The following is a 14043-nucleotide window of genomic DNA, read 5'->3' on the forward strand; positions in this document are numbered from 1 at the left end:
GCTAGAAACATCAATGAGAGAGAAACATCGACCAGGTGCCTCTTGCACACCCCCTACTGGGGATGTGCCAGCAACCAAGGTACATGCCCTTGACCGGAATCAAACCCAGGACCTTTCAGTCCGCAGACCGACGCTCTACCACTGAGCCAAACCGGTTTCGGCTCAGCAAACGCTTTCTGATGTTACATTTCATTGTGTAAATGTTCTCTCCCACCTCCCACCGAGATGGCCTAAGTTCTTTAAAGACAGGGACCAATTGTTCCTTGAACTATTTTTATGTTACCTAATGAATAAATGAAGTATAGTATTAAGGTTTTATTACAAAATCCTGAAAATTAAGGAAAATATCCTAATTCTAAGACTTAGTTTCTTCATCTATATGATGGGAGCAAGGGGGTGGTTTGAAAAAAAAAAAAAAAAAAAGTTAGTCCAGGATTTTATAATACTAAATATCAACTAGAAAATAGGTTAATAGCCTCAATAGTGTGGTATATTAAAGAATTTAAAAGATTTTTAAAGGATATAAATGTCTCATTTGAGGAATAAGAAACATCTGTATGCTGAGGATGAACACAACTGGAAGAGTTTGAAATATTGGTGTGGAATTTTTACTGGGAACAGAAAACAAAAATCTCCATGAGACATGGAGTGCATCTCAGGGAATATTTGGTAACTTTTAATCAAAACACATTTTATACTTTTGTTTATTTAGGAAAGTCTCTCTTTTTTTTAGGTTCTGACTTCAACAGCTGTTTCAAAATAATAGACTTCTCTTTCCCAGTCTGAAAATGGCGTTGGAGGTCACACTATCTAGTATATATATCTGTATTTGTGTGTGTAGATTATTTGTTAGCATGCATGGGAAAATCTTAATATAGAGGTACAGTAACTCATTTCTTCTCAAGAAGTAGAAATTGTAAACATAAGGCATTTTTTTATGAATAAAACCACAAATTTCTCTGAAAAGGCACTAACAATTATATTTCAAGTTTCCTGAGGGAGAAAACGATGTTTAAAATATTGGAAAGGTCAGAGAACAATTTCAAACCTCCAGGATGTCCTTCGTAAGACAAGACCCTTGGGGCCTCAGTTTGAAGAGATTATAGAGTCCAAAAAGCTCTCCACGATGCTCTTTTGATCCTTGAACTGCTTCAAAATACCGCTTAGCATTTTCACTTCCAACCACCACACACTGAAGTTGCTAAAACAGAAAAAAACACAAGATATTTTCAAAGTGTTTGCGCCAACAATATGTCAGAATTTCCTGGCATTCCATGTATATACACAGCTTTAGCTGGAGCAGGCAGATCCTCCTTAGGGAGGAAATTTTATTTTAATTTTCCAAGCAGATGTTGCCATTATGATGAAATAATAATAATCTGGCCAGTCCTATTGAAGAAGACTATTTTATCTATTTATACCAACTCAGTCAAGATCACATCTTGAAGGACTAGCCACCTGACATAAAATATTTAATAATATAGGCATACATTTGGATTCACTTTTCTCCTTTCCTGACTATTATTACAATGGGAACTACTAAAACTGATAGAAATAATTACTACATTATCAAAGTTAAATTATAATCTGAAATAATTATTTGATAACCATATTGGTGTCAAACTAACTGGCCATGGTTACATTGTCAGCTAATAGCAAGAACCCATTTGTGGTTTAGAAACATTGCATCTTTGAAATAATTTTGAATATAGAAAGAATATTAACATGGAACCCTTAAGGACATATGCCATTTTTGTATCAATATCAATGTGTCTACTTAATGGAATTTTAATGAATGTAATGTAAATATAATCTGATTAACTCCATGTATATTTTTAAGTTTCTTGCAAGAAACAAAAAAATGCACAGAATGAAAACAACTTCAGTCTATTGTTGACAGAAAGATTAGTAAGAAATCACATGTTATTGTGATATCAGAATTGGTTTGTACTGTAATAAATTACTCTAGGCAACTAAAATTATTCTTAATAGCTCCTACTTATCAAACACTTACAACATGTAAAGCATTTTTACATTCTCTCATTTAATCCCTTACAACTGTATAAGACATTAACTCATGTCCTGGCTGCTGTGCGTCAGTGGCAGAGCATCAGTCCACACACCGAAGGGTTGAGGTTTGATTCCCAGTCAAGGGCACATACCTGGATTGCAAATTTGATCCCAGGTCAGGTCCTGATCAGGGCTCGTTGCAGGAGGCAAACAATCAATGTGTCCTTCTCACATCAATGTCTGTCTGTGTCTGTCTGTCTGTCTGTCTCTCTCTCTCTCTACCCCCCCCCCCCCCCCCGCCACACACACACACACCCCACCTTCTCCCTTCTACTTTCTCTAAAAATCAACGGGAAACATATCCTCAGATGAGGATTAACAATATATATATATATATATATATATATATATATATATATATATTTCACTATATATATTTCACTTTCAGGATGTTACTATTAAAACAAGACTCTTGTGACTTTAGTTTGAAGAAGTTATGGATCAACATATCAGCTTAATCAATTCACTATCAATGTCTCAGAAGCATGGGCTCCCCCTCTGGGAATACAGAACCACAATAGCAGTCGATGCACCGATGGCCTCCTTACCGATGATGTTACCCTCGCTACTGACTTTACCTTAAACACTGTATTGTCGGACTGCAGCACTATCTATTGATACGAATAAAAGGGTAATGTGCTAATTAGACCTGGAGACCTTCCGGACATCCTTCCAAACAAACCATGGTGGCAGGGCCGAGGCTGAGGCAGTTAGAGACAATCAGGACAGGTGGGGAGAGCAGTTGGAAGTGATCAGGCCAGCAAGGGGGGGGGGCAGTTTGGGGCGAGCAGGCTGGCTGGGGGGCCAGTTGTGGGTGAGCAGGCCAGCAAGGGGAAGCAGTTAGGAGCAATCAGGCTGGCAGTGGGTGGCAGTTGGGGGCGAGCAGGCTGGTGGGAGAGGCAGTTGGGGGCAAGCAGGCAGGTGAGCAGTTAGGAGCCAGCAGTCCCAGATTGCAAGAGGGATGTCCAACTGCCGGTTTAGGCCCAGCTAAAGGGATGTCTGCCTGCCGGTTTAGTCTGACATCCTCCCAGGGGTCACAGATTGGAGAGGGCGCAGGCTGGGCTGAGGAACACCCCCCCCCCCCACGCATGAATTTTGTGCACTAAGCCACTAGTTAAATATAATTACCAAAAATAATATGTAAGCATTAAATTTGAATCTTGTAAGTGTAATACCAAAGTTTTATCACAATGCTTATAAAAGGCATGGTATTTTGTACTTAAAATGAGTTTTCCAAAGTGGTTCCAGTAAAGAAAAGGCAGATAAATCCTCCTGTAGGCTAACTATATATATATTTTAAACAACATTGGAATTCAAGAGGGTAGGGGAGAAAATAGTAACTGGAAAGTGTAGCTTAGTTTCCAGCTTAAGAAAAACTCAAATAAAGCAACAAAATGCCTTGATTTGTTCACAGAAGAAAAAAAGTAATGCTCATCATGTTGAGAATTTCAGGACCTCCTCCTCCATTTTTAAGGTCAGCAATAAGGCAACTTCATGTCCTTCTCTCTGACCCTCTTCTTCTGCCCTCACATCTCCTCTTGTCTTTATTTGATCCTCCTGTCCTCTCCCCGCATAAGGATCTTTGTGATTACAGTGGGCCCACCCAGACAATCCAGTGAGGGACCATTATTCAGTTCACCACAGTAAGAAGTGGAAAAGGAATTATGAGGCTTGTAAAAATAACAGAATTATAGAGGCCTGTCAAAATGACAGATGCTACCTTGATAGGGTTCCCACTGGTCAAAAATGAGGTAGTTTAATATCAATGGCAGTCCTCGGGTTACATTGGGGCTTGATGTACGTCATTTCGGGGTTACTTGTGGTTACATCGCCATCTTCCATTTATTTATAAAAAATAAAGGTTCCGTCATTTTGACGTATGTACATATGTGCTTTATGTTTTTTATTATTTATTTACCACATGTAAAAGTCAGGAATTGTTATCTTTCTTTAACTTTTTTTTTATGTTTCACTTCATTACTGCTGTGTATGTGCTCCATGTGAGTGATATAGATGCTTATGTAGGTGGGTTCGGGCTTACGGCGAAAATCGCGTTACATTGCGCTGTAGGAACAGATCTCCAATGTAACCCGAGGACCTACCGAGGTCAATGAGTTGTAATGTTACTAAGGTAGGAACCCATGAGCCCACACAGACTAAATAAATAGAGGAGAAGGGGAAATAAGCTCTCATGGTAGAATGCCAACATATTTTTAGAAAGCAGGAATATTGGAAATAGAAAAATCACCATCTGACAACCATCACAGCGGTAGCTGGTTCCGGAGGGAATCAGCAGTGAATGCTAAGGCAAATGGGTAAGGTGTGATGAGAGACAGAACATTAGCATAATCATAGAGATTTTCCCATAATACATTTATCAATTACAACCAGAAAAAAAAATGGCACTTGTAGTGGAGAAAGCCAGCAGACACAAACTTGTTTGGTGATCAAGGTTAACATCACCAACACTGGGGCAGGCACCACCATATGCCTTCTGACCAATGCAATGAGCAGAGCACAGAACTGCTTCATACTGTTCATGGCAAGGCTTCTGGACTGGAGTCTGGGCACGAGTAACATCAATGGACTGATAGTGAAGGAGATCCTACATAGCGAAGGTCTTATTCTTTTTTTTTTTTTTTTTAATTTTTTTAAAAATAAATCTTTATTGTTCATATTATTACAAATGTGATCCTCTTCCCCCCAATTGCTCCCCTTCACCAGGTTCCCACCCCACCCTCTGTCCTTTCCCCATCCCCCATTGTCCTCATCCATAGGTGCACAGTTTTTGTTCAGTCTCTTCCCGCACCCCCACTCCCCTTTTCCCTGAGAATCGTCAGTCCATTCCCCTTCCATACCTCTGATTCTATTATATTCACCAGTTAATATTGTTCATCAGATTTTTAAATTCCCTTGGTTTTTAGATTCACTTGTTGATAGCTACGTATTTGTTAATCATAATTTTTATCTTTATCTTCTTCCTCTTCCTAAATAACCTCCTTCAGCAATTCATATAATTCTGGTTTGGTGGTGATGAACTCTTTTAGCTTTTTTTTATTTGTGAAGCTCTTTATCTGTCCTTTGATTCTGAGTAATAGCTTTGCTGGGTAGATTATTTTTGGCTGTAGGTTCTTGTTCATCACCTTGAATATTTCTTGCCATTCCCGTCTGGCCTGCATGGTTTCTGTTGAGAAATCAGCTGACAATCTTATGGGTGCTCCTTTATAGGTCACCACCTGCTTTTCTCTTGCTGCTTTTAATATTCTCTTTGTGTTTTGCTCTTGAAATTTTAATTATGATATGTCTTGGTGTGGTCCTCCTTGGATTCCTTTTGTTTGGGGTTCTGCGGGCTTCCTGGACTTGTAAGTCTATTTCTTTCCCCAGGTGGGGGAAGTTTTCTGTCACTATTTCTTCTAAGTACTCTTTCGGTATCTTGCTCTCTCTCTTCTGGAATCCCCATAATTCTGATGTTGGTTCGCTTGAAATTGTCCCAGAGGTTTCTTACACTATCTTCAACTTTCTGGATTCTTTTATCTTCTCCCTTCTGCAGAGGAGTGTCCTCTGGCTCTTTGTGTTCTAAATCTTTGTCTTGATTCTTGAGATCTTCCAGTCTGTTTTTAGGACTTGGTATAATATTTTTTATTTCAGACAATGTTTTCTTCATTTCTTGTTGATCCCTTATTATTAATAGTTGCTCCCTTTTCATATCCTCATAGGTCTCATTTATTTTATCGGCCTTTTTTAGGATATTGTTGAATAACCTTATAACTGTAGTTTTGAACTCAATGTCCAATCTTTTCTTTTCCTCCATCTCCTTCCTTTGTGTCCTTCTTCTTGTCTGCATTTTAGTTGTTTCCCTGATTTGATGGAATAGCTTTGTGTGCTAGGTGTTTTGGTAGAGCCCAGTAGCACAGCCTTCCCAGTTACCTGCAGTGGACAGTCTTGGTGTAGCCCTTTGTGGGCTGTGTGTGCAGTCTTGTTGTTAAGCCTTGCTTATTGTTGGTATCACTGGGAAGCGTTGATCTCCAAGCCAATTGGCTGTGAGGATCAGCTAGGAGGGTTTCCGTACTCTGCTTGAATAGGGCGGGGTCTCGGGGTGGCGCAGACAATCTTTGGTTCCCTGTCAGTCTCGCCTTAGAAAAGTCCTGTTCGTGGAGTTTTGGAAGATTGGTTGCAGGCGAGCGCGCACCTCTTTGGTAAAGGCGCAGATGAGCTTTGGATTCCTGCAAGTCCCTCCTTAGAGAAAGCCAGCCTCTGGGAGAGCTTCTGTGCTCAGCCACAGGTAGGGCGGAGTCTCGGGTTGGTGCAGACAAACTTTGTTTTCCCTTCGGCTCCTCCCCAAGTCCCGCAGTAATGGCCTCTGGCTTCACACACCTCCAAGAAATCTCTGCCCACTGCCTGACAGTCTGGCCTCTCCCTGTCTGGGGCCGTTTATCAGAGCAATAGGCTGATTCTGTTTTCCTCTCGGACAAGAAAGCCAGCCGCGTTAGCTGTTCGCCCTCTCCGCGCCAGGAGTAAGCCAGCAGCAATCTCAGTCCGGCCCTTCCTCTCCGCACTGGGATTAAGCCAGCGCCTTTTCGCGCACACAGTTCTCCGTACCTTCACAGTTCCTGAGGTTCAGCGTGCCTTCTCTCTCCTTCCCAGATGGCTGAGCCTCCTCTCAGCCAGCCGTCTGGCGCTTCAGGGCAATGCCTCCCCTGTTTTTCAGTTCTAAATTCAAATTTGTTGTGGTAGGCTGCATTCGGGTGTCTACCCTATGCCGCCATCTTGGTTTCTCCTCCGAAGGTCTTATTCTTTAAAACTATCAAGAACATGAAAGCCAAGGAAAGCTTATTCCAGGTGTAAGAAAACTAAAGAGTCACAAAAAGAAATGTAACCATGATCCTGAACCAGTTAGGAAAAAGGAAACATTGCTAGGACAACTGGCAAAATCTGAATGGGTTCTGTGGATTACAAGGTAATATGTCACGGTTAGTTTCTTGATTTGATAGCTTGAGTTTCCGAGAGAGCGGGGCAGGGTGAGTTGCAGAACAATATTTAAAACTAAGTGTCTCTAATGCATAAAATTATTATTTTTATCCTCATCAGAAGATGTGTTTATTGACTTGAGAGAGAGAAGAAGGGGAAGAAGGGAAGAGAGGGAGAGGGAAAAAGAGGGGGAGAAGGAGAGAGACATTGATATGGGAAACATCAATTGGTTGCCTCACACAGGCGCTCTGATTGGGGATCAAACCTTCAACACAGGTATGTGCCCTGACTGGGCATTGAACCCCAACCTTTTGGTGCATGGGACAATGCTCCAGCCAACTGAGCCAACCCAGGGCAAGCGTAACAGTACTTTCACATGTACATATAAATAAGAGAGTGTCCTTGTTCGGGGGAAATCTATACTAGACTATTTTTAGAGGTGATAAACCAGAAACTTTCAAATAGTTCAGAAAAAGATTAAAGATCACAGCTGAGAGAAAGGAAGCAAATGGGGTGAAATGTGAACAACTGGGGAATTTGGATGAAGTTAATTAAGAATTCTTTGTGGTGTTCTCACAACTCTTCTATAAATAAAAAACGTATTTCTAAATATATCTAAATTTCTGAAGCCAAACTTTAGATTACATGCAATGTTCCAAACCTGAAGGACAGTTGCTATGAACTTGTTCTCTTCCCTTTTTTTTTTTTTTTTACTTTATTGATTTTTCAGAAAGAGCAATGGAGAAACATCAATGTGTTGTGCCACTTACTTATGCAGTCATTGGTTGATTCTTGTATGTGCCCTGACCAGATGGAACCACAACCTTGGTGTATTGAGGCAGTGCTTGAACCAACTGAGCTACCCTGCAGGCTTGCTTGCTACATTTTACATGTCTCTTTTACTTGGGACTTCTTCCCTTCTTTTCCTTCTGTTCTCTTCTTCACCTATAAGACTGATAATGGTGGTAACCACTATGCGGGTACAACTGAAATTAATACAAAATAATACTAGATGTAAACTGTAATTTAAAAAAAATTAATTAAGAAAACATACAAAGGCTGATAATGAGCTTCTAGATCTAGCTGTCATGCCCCCTAACTTTTCTTCCATGTGTTGTGTCTGTCTTTTTGCTCTGTAATGTACGATAGAACTGTGTGGCTTTCTTTCAGGTGAAAACTTTGCTCTTTGCTACTCAGCCTATCTTTGGAGTTTTTCATTGTTTGGGATGATTTTTCCTAGTATTCTGTTCTTGTGTCCACAGTCCTACAACCTCACTTACTATTTGAATATATTCTTTATATTTCTTTCATAATCTCTTCCATTGATTTTGTTTCCTCTGAAGTTACTTCTTTTTTTGGAGTGCCTGCATGAGTTCCTATGGCTCCTTAATATTATCATAAACTTAGTGTTTTAAAAAGCAGAAATGTATTCTCTTACAGTCTGGAGGCCAGGAGTCTGAAATCAATGTCACTGGGCTGACGACAAGGTTTTGGCAGGGTCATGCCTTCTCCAGTCGCTCTCGGGGAGAAACCATTCCTTGCCTCATCCAGCTTCCCGCGGCTGCCAGCATTCCTTAGTTTGTGACTACATTACTCCAATATCTGCCTCTGAGGCTACATTGCCTTGTCTTCTGGGTCAGATTTCCCTTTGATTCTTTCTTAAAAGGCCAATTATGATTTGGGCCATGCTGGGATAATCTAGGTTAATCTCTCCATCTAAAAATCACTAACTTAACCAGATCCCTTCCCCCCTCCCCTTCCCCCCCCCAATAAAATAACATTTACAGGGATTAGGATCTGATATCTTTGAGGACCATTTTCAGTGTTTATTTTCCTAAATTGTTAAAAAATTATTTTTGTTGAGTATTCATCTGTCTTCAAATATTGTGCTTATCTCACCCTACTACCGTGACTATTCAGAGCAGGGAGGTGCAATTTTCTGGGCAGTGGGAGGACCTTTCTTCTTCTTGATTCCAGCAAAATGCTGCTCTGCCTTGCTTCTTTGATCCCACTATTTCCAATTATTATCTCTCTTGGGGGCAGACACTCTGTTGGCTATAATTCGGTGCAAAGGGATAATATGTTAAGGGTTAAACCATCTTGTTAGGTCACCCCCAAGCTCCCTTATTTAGTATCTGGTAACTCTAAATTTGGAATATCCAGAAGTTACACCTATCCTTTTCAGTGGCCGTTTCCTGACTGAGTTTAGTTTGGTTTCTTCCTCTAATCTGATCCCATCTGCTTTCTGTTTTTCAGGGTTCCTTATAATTTCTGGACCACAGAGTAAACTTTTCTTGTTTCCCAACACTTTTACAGGTGTTTCTTTTTTTCTCTAAAAGTTATTTTTGGATATTTATTTCCCCCCAAAGATCTAAGAAACACGTGGGAGGCTAGTGTGTATATGCCATATGCACCCTTGGTTCAAAGTCCAATCAATCTTTTAAATAACATTTAATTTCCTCCCATGATTGCCATCTCATATTTATTTGTGCCTACCAAGCTGTATGGTCGAATCTTCCCTAAGTGGTTCACATTTAAAAAGTATTTTAATAAGTAACTAGATACTACGAAGTTCTGAAAATTTAAATTATCCTCATCTTCTGAAGCCTTTTTATTATATACTGTAGTATATAATATACATTATATAATAGGCCATTTTATCTCATTATAGTCAGATGAATAGTTAAAAACTATATTCAGGGTAGGATAAAATTAGGCTTACAGTTGTGAGTACACAAAACACAGAGTTTATTTTTGTATTATTATTTATTATTGTATTATTTTTCCATATGAACAACTGCAGACCTGCCTCTGCCTCACCCTGTACATATGTAGTAGCGGGCCTATGAAAAATTACACGATCGAGGAAAAGACTCTTACTTGTGATGGGCTAAGATATTATTCTAAAGAACTGCTCCTAAGTTGAAAAAATAATACTCTACTTTTTTCCGAGATTGGTTAAACTCGTTTAAAAAACTATTTTTTAAGTAGTTGTGCTATATACTAGGGAACAAAAAGATGAAAGGCTTCTTACAGAGCTAAATGCTTTAAGAGAAAACAAAAACTGCTGTGTACAGATCTATTTTTAGAATTAAGAAAACAGCATTAATTTTAAGATTGGATCATTCTTAGGTTAACTACCACCACATGTGGCAGATGTTTGCTCTTAAAGAAATGCCAACTAAATATATAGGGAGTAATTCAAATTTAACATTTATAATTAAACTTGAACCTCATTCCAAATCTTCTCAAGTCAGCAATTATAAACTAAATAAACCTTGTTTATTCAGAGGCATAACTGGAAGAGTAATTGATACCCTAAGGATATTAAAGAATTAATGCAATTTTAGATAAATACTAAAGGCACCAGCATAGTAGTGGGGCCCCTGAGCCTGAGTCCTATAACTCTAGTTACTGAGGTGGCTGTGGGTCCCAGTTTCATTTTATGTACAACATGAAACAGTTGCATTCACTATCTCTAAGGCACTTCTCCTCACTTTTTTTCATGTCATGGGAAATATAGAAAATGGCAACATATGTAACATACGAACATTTACCTGGAATAAACAGAGGTTGTTACTCAAAGCTGGCTTTGACCATCTTGCTGCTCAGAGTTGTGGGTGGATATCCCAGTGCACCTGTATCCTGTCTGTAGCATATCATTGTCTTGGTCCACAGTCTGGGAAACCGTGACCTCGCTGCTCTGACTGTGCTGTACACATACTTGTGTTGGCACTTCTCTGAGCTTGTAAGAATGAGAATCTTGCCCAGCCGGTGTGGCTCAGTATTTGAGCACTGACTTATGAACCAGGAGATCAAGGTTTAATTCCCGGTCAGCACACCTATCTGGGTTGTGGGCTCAATCCCAGGAGTGGGGTGTGCAAGAGGCAGCCAATCAGTGCTTCTCTCTCATCATTGATGTTTCTATTTCTCTCTCCCTCTCCTTTCCTCTCTGAAATCAATAAAAATATATATTTTTAAAAAATGCAGAATCTTGGGCTCCACCCAGACTGACTAAATCAGAAGATGTTTTAAGGATCCCCTAGACCAGTGGTCGGCAAACTCATTAGTCAACAGAGCCATATATCAACAGTACAACGACTGAAATTTCTTTTGAGAGCCAAATTTTTTACACTTAAACTTCTTCTAACGCCACTTCTTCAAAATAGACCCGCCCAGGCCGTGGTATTTGTGGAAGAGCTGCACGAGGCTTGCGAGCCGCAGTTTGCTGACCACGAGCCTAGATGATTCCTGTGCACATTGAAGTTTAAGAAGTATTGCCGTAAGAAACTTTCGGCTCTAAAATTCAATGAACTTAAGAATCTGTTTTATAGAAGTATATTGGCCCGGTGCACAGATTTGTGCACGGTGAAAGGAAATTAATTAAAAGAAATATTTTAATATTGCTATTCGCCCTTTTTCTATAATAGAAGTGTCAACCAAATTCATGGTAGACAATGGCAGATCAAAACACACGCGAGCAATTGGCGCCAGCGAGAGCTTTATATGTATCACACATGTGTGAGTCAAACTCACCTTTTATATGTATACTAGAGGCCCGGTGCATGAAATTCGTGCACTGGGAGGGGAGGGTCCCTCAGCCCAGCCTGCACCCTCTCGCAGTCTGGGACCCCTTGCTACTTACTGCCTCCCTACTCTCTGCTCCTTACCACTCAGCTCACTGCTCCTGAGCGCTGCTGCAGAGGCAGGAGAGGCTCCCACCACCACCACTTCTCTTGCCAGCCATGAGTCTGGCTTCTGGCTTAGCATCTTCCCCCTGGTGGTCAGTGCGCATCATAGCAACTGATCGTTGTTCTGGCTGTTCCGGCGTAACAGTCGCTTAGGCTTTTATAATATAGATATAAACTTGCTTAATTAGACCTGCTTTCTGATGTAGCTAAACTTTTCCCAGCCCAGTGAAGCACCCCAACTTTTCTTTCAGGTAATTTCAGCAACACAACAGTAAATATCAACACAAAGCAATTATGGTAGATCACGCAGGGAGAACAAGGAATAAAATATTTAACTGCAGCAGTGTTTGACTATATTCTGCACAGTGAGAAAACCTGAAGTCATTTTCAAGTTTCACCATTTCTTATTTCTTTTCAGTTTCTAAATTTTTTAAATCTCTGTTTTCTGGCTAATGAAAATAGGATTCTACCGAGTCTCTTATCTACCAACTCCAGGACTTCTGTGAGGATCAAATGAGATGAAGCATGGGAAAATGCTTCACAGACATTTGATTGAATTGTAAAATGTTTGCACCTGGTTATAAAGCAAGTCGGGTTGCTAGGCTGAAGAAACTCCAAGGAAGCTAGTTGCTAGGGAAAGGAAGCCAGCTGTTGCTAAGTGACAATCATTACCTGGCGCCCAGAGTACTGTTTCCAGGCCGGGCTGGGCTGTGGGCCACATTTTGTGTCATGGGATCTTGGCTGCAATTTGGTGGGGTGTTGCTCTGGGGTGGTGGCGGGGCCTGTGTCCCATGTGGGGGAAGCCGAGTGTTGGTTTTTTCGGAGCCAGGTCCATGGTGCCATTTATTTTTAAATAGCCAGTATGAATCATGGCAGCTTCTGTGTTGAGTGTCTGTCCCCTGGTGGATAGTGCACGTCATAGCTACTGGTCGAAGTGTCTGCCCCCTGGTGGTCACTGTGCATCATAGCTACCAGTCAGAGGGACACTTAGCCTTTTATATAGGGGTGTCGAACTCAATCAGAGAAGGGGCCAAAATCTAAAATCCAGCCTAAATCGCGGGCCAAATGGTTTACTGAACAGTCATAAACTGTCATTGTGATGGAAACGCAGTGGAGTGCAGTGATGACAGCGCGGTGCGGGCCACATTGCAAGGCCTGGTGGGACGGATTTGGCCCGCGGGCCGTGTGTTTGACACACGTGTATAGATAATCTTAACAAATGTCATATTACAGTTAGAATAAAATTTAAAATATATATTTACACATGTTTGTTCCTAATTTTTGAAAATAGGCAAATGTTTATTTTTTAATTAAAAGAAGGAAAATATATTTACCTGTTTGTATACCTGCCGTAAATACATGATCTCCTCCACAGTTCCCAAGGATATCAGCCTAAACACTTTGACATCTCTGCATTGCCCAATCCTATATGCTCTGCAAAAATATTGAAAACAAAAATCAAGTGAAACAACTTTGGATTGAGGCAGTATCTTTTGGACATAAAAATGGAAGATTAATGTAAAAAGAAACATTTTATGTTTATATATGCTATACTATTTAATAATAGTGCAAAATAGAAATTAATATAAAAAGACCAGTCATGGAAAAGTATAGAAAAATGTACATATCAACTTTGTTACAAACATAAGCTTTTATTGTCCAAATTTTTTTCTTAAAGTTAGATTTTTCTTTTATCGTAATCTTAAACTTATAAATGTTCCCAAATCATTCCATTTATATAAAACTCAAAAATGCAAACTAATGATAGAATAAGCAGATCAGTGGCTGCTTGGGAATAGGGACTTGGGGTGGGGCAGGAGAGGGATTATAAAGTAGTGTGGATGCAAGGGGCCACATGCTGACCTAACAAGCTCTGGGAAGGCCTGCATGGCAATCTTACAAACTCAAAGACCTCAAGTAACCACAAAGGATGGTCTGAAATTTAACTAAAAGCAGCTATAGTAGGTAGTCACTTCCTAACCCAGTATCTTCCCTGACAACTTCGACCTTAAGCTTAACTGTACTTATTATCTTTTTGCATCTATATATTTTGCAACATATCATTGAAATGTCAGGGTAACTTGTAACTTCCCTTTTTTTCCGGACCCCTTAGGGTATAACCAAATGTCCTGGGCTCCAGGACAGAGACACAAATTCTTTCATTGCTATTGTTATCATGTTAATTGTTGACTATAAACTATCCTGTACCCACCCAAGTAATTTGTCAATTTGTCTATCATTTCACTTTTTACCCAATCCCAGAGGTTTCCCCCCTCACCTCACCCCCACACCGCTTTCTTCTGCCTCCTTAATC

General features: G+C 40.2%; 1 protein-coding gene across 1 annotated transcript in view; it reads right to left on the reverse strand.

Moving 5' to 3' along the window:
* The window catches only part of ERCC6L2 (ERCC excision repair 6 like 2), a 117866-nt gene that overhangs the window by 37715 nt on the left and 66108 nt on the right, over positions 1-14043 (reverse strand). Inside the window, exons 13-14 of the mRNA XM_036461321.2 lie at positions 13064-13163; positions 1049-1201 (exon numbers count right to left, since the gene is read on the reverse strand). Of these exons, the coding sequence (XP_036317214.1) occupies positions 1049-1201; positions 13064-13163 (253 nt within the window). The remainder of the gene's footprint in view (positions 1-1048; positions 1202-13063; positions 13164-14043) is intronic.

Source organism: Pipistrellus kuhlii, unplaced genomic scaffold (genome assembly GCF_014108245.1).
Source record: "Pipistrellus kuhlii isolate mPipKuh1 unplaced genomic scaffold, mPipKuh1.p scaffold_m20_p_36, whole genome shotgun sequence".
In the NCBI taxonomy this organism is placed as follows: domain Eukaryota; kingdom Metazoa; phylum Chordata; class Mammalia; order Chiroptera; family Vespertilionidae; genus Pipistrellus; species Pipistrellus kuhlii.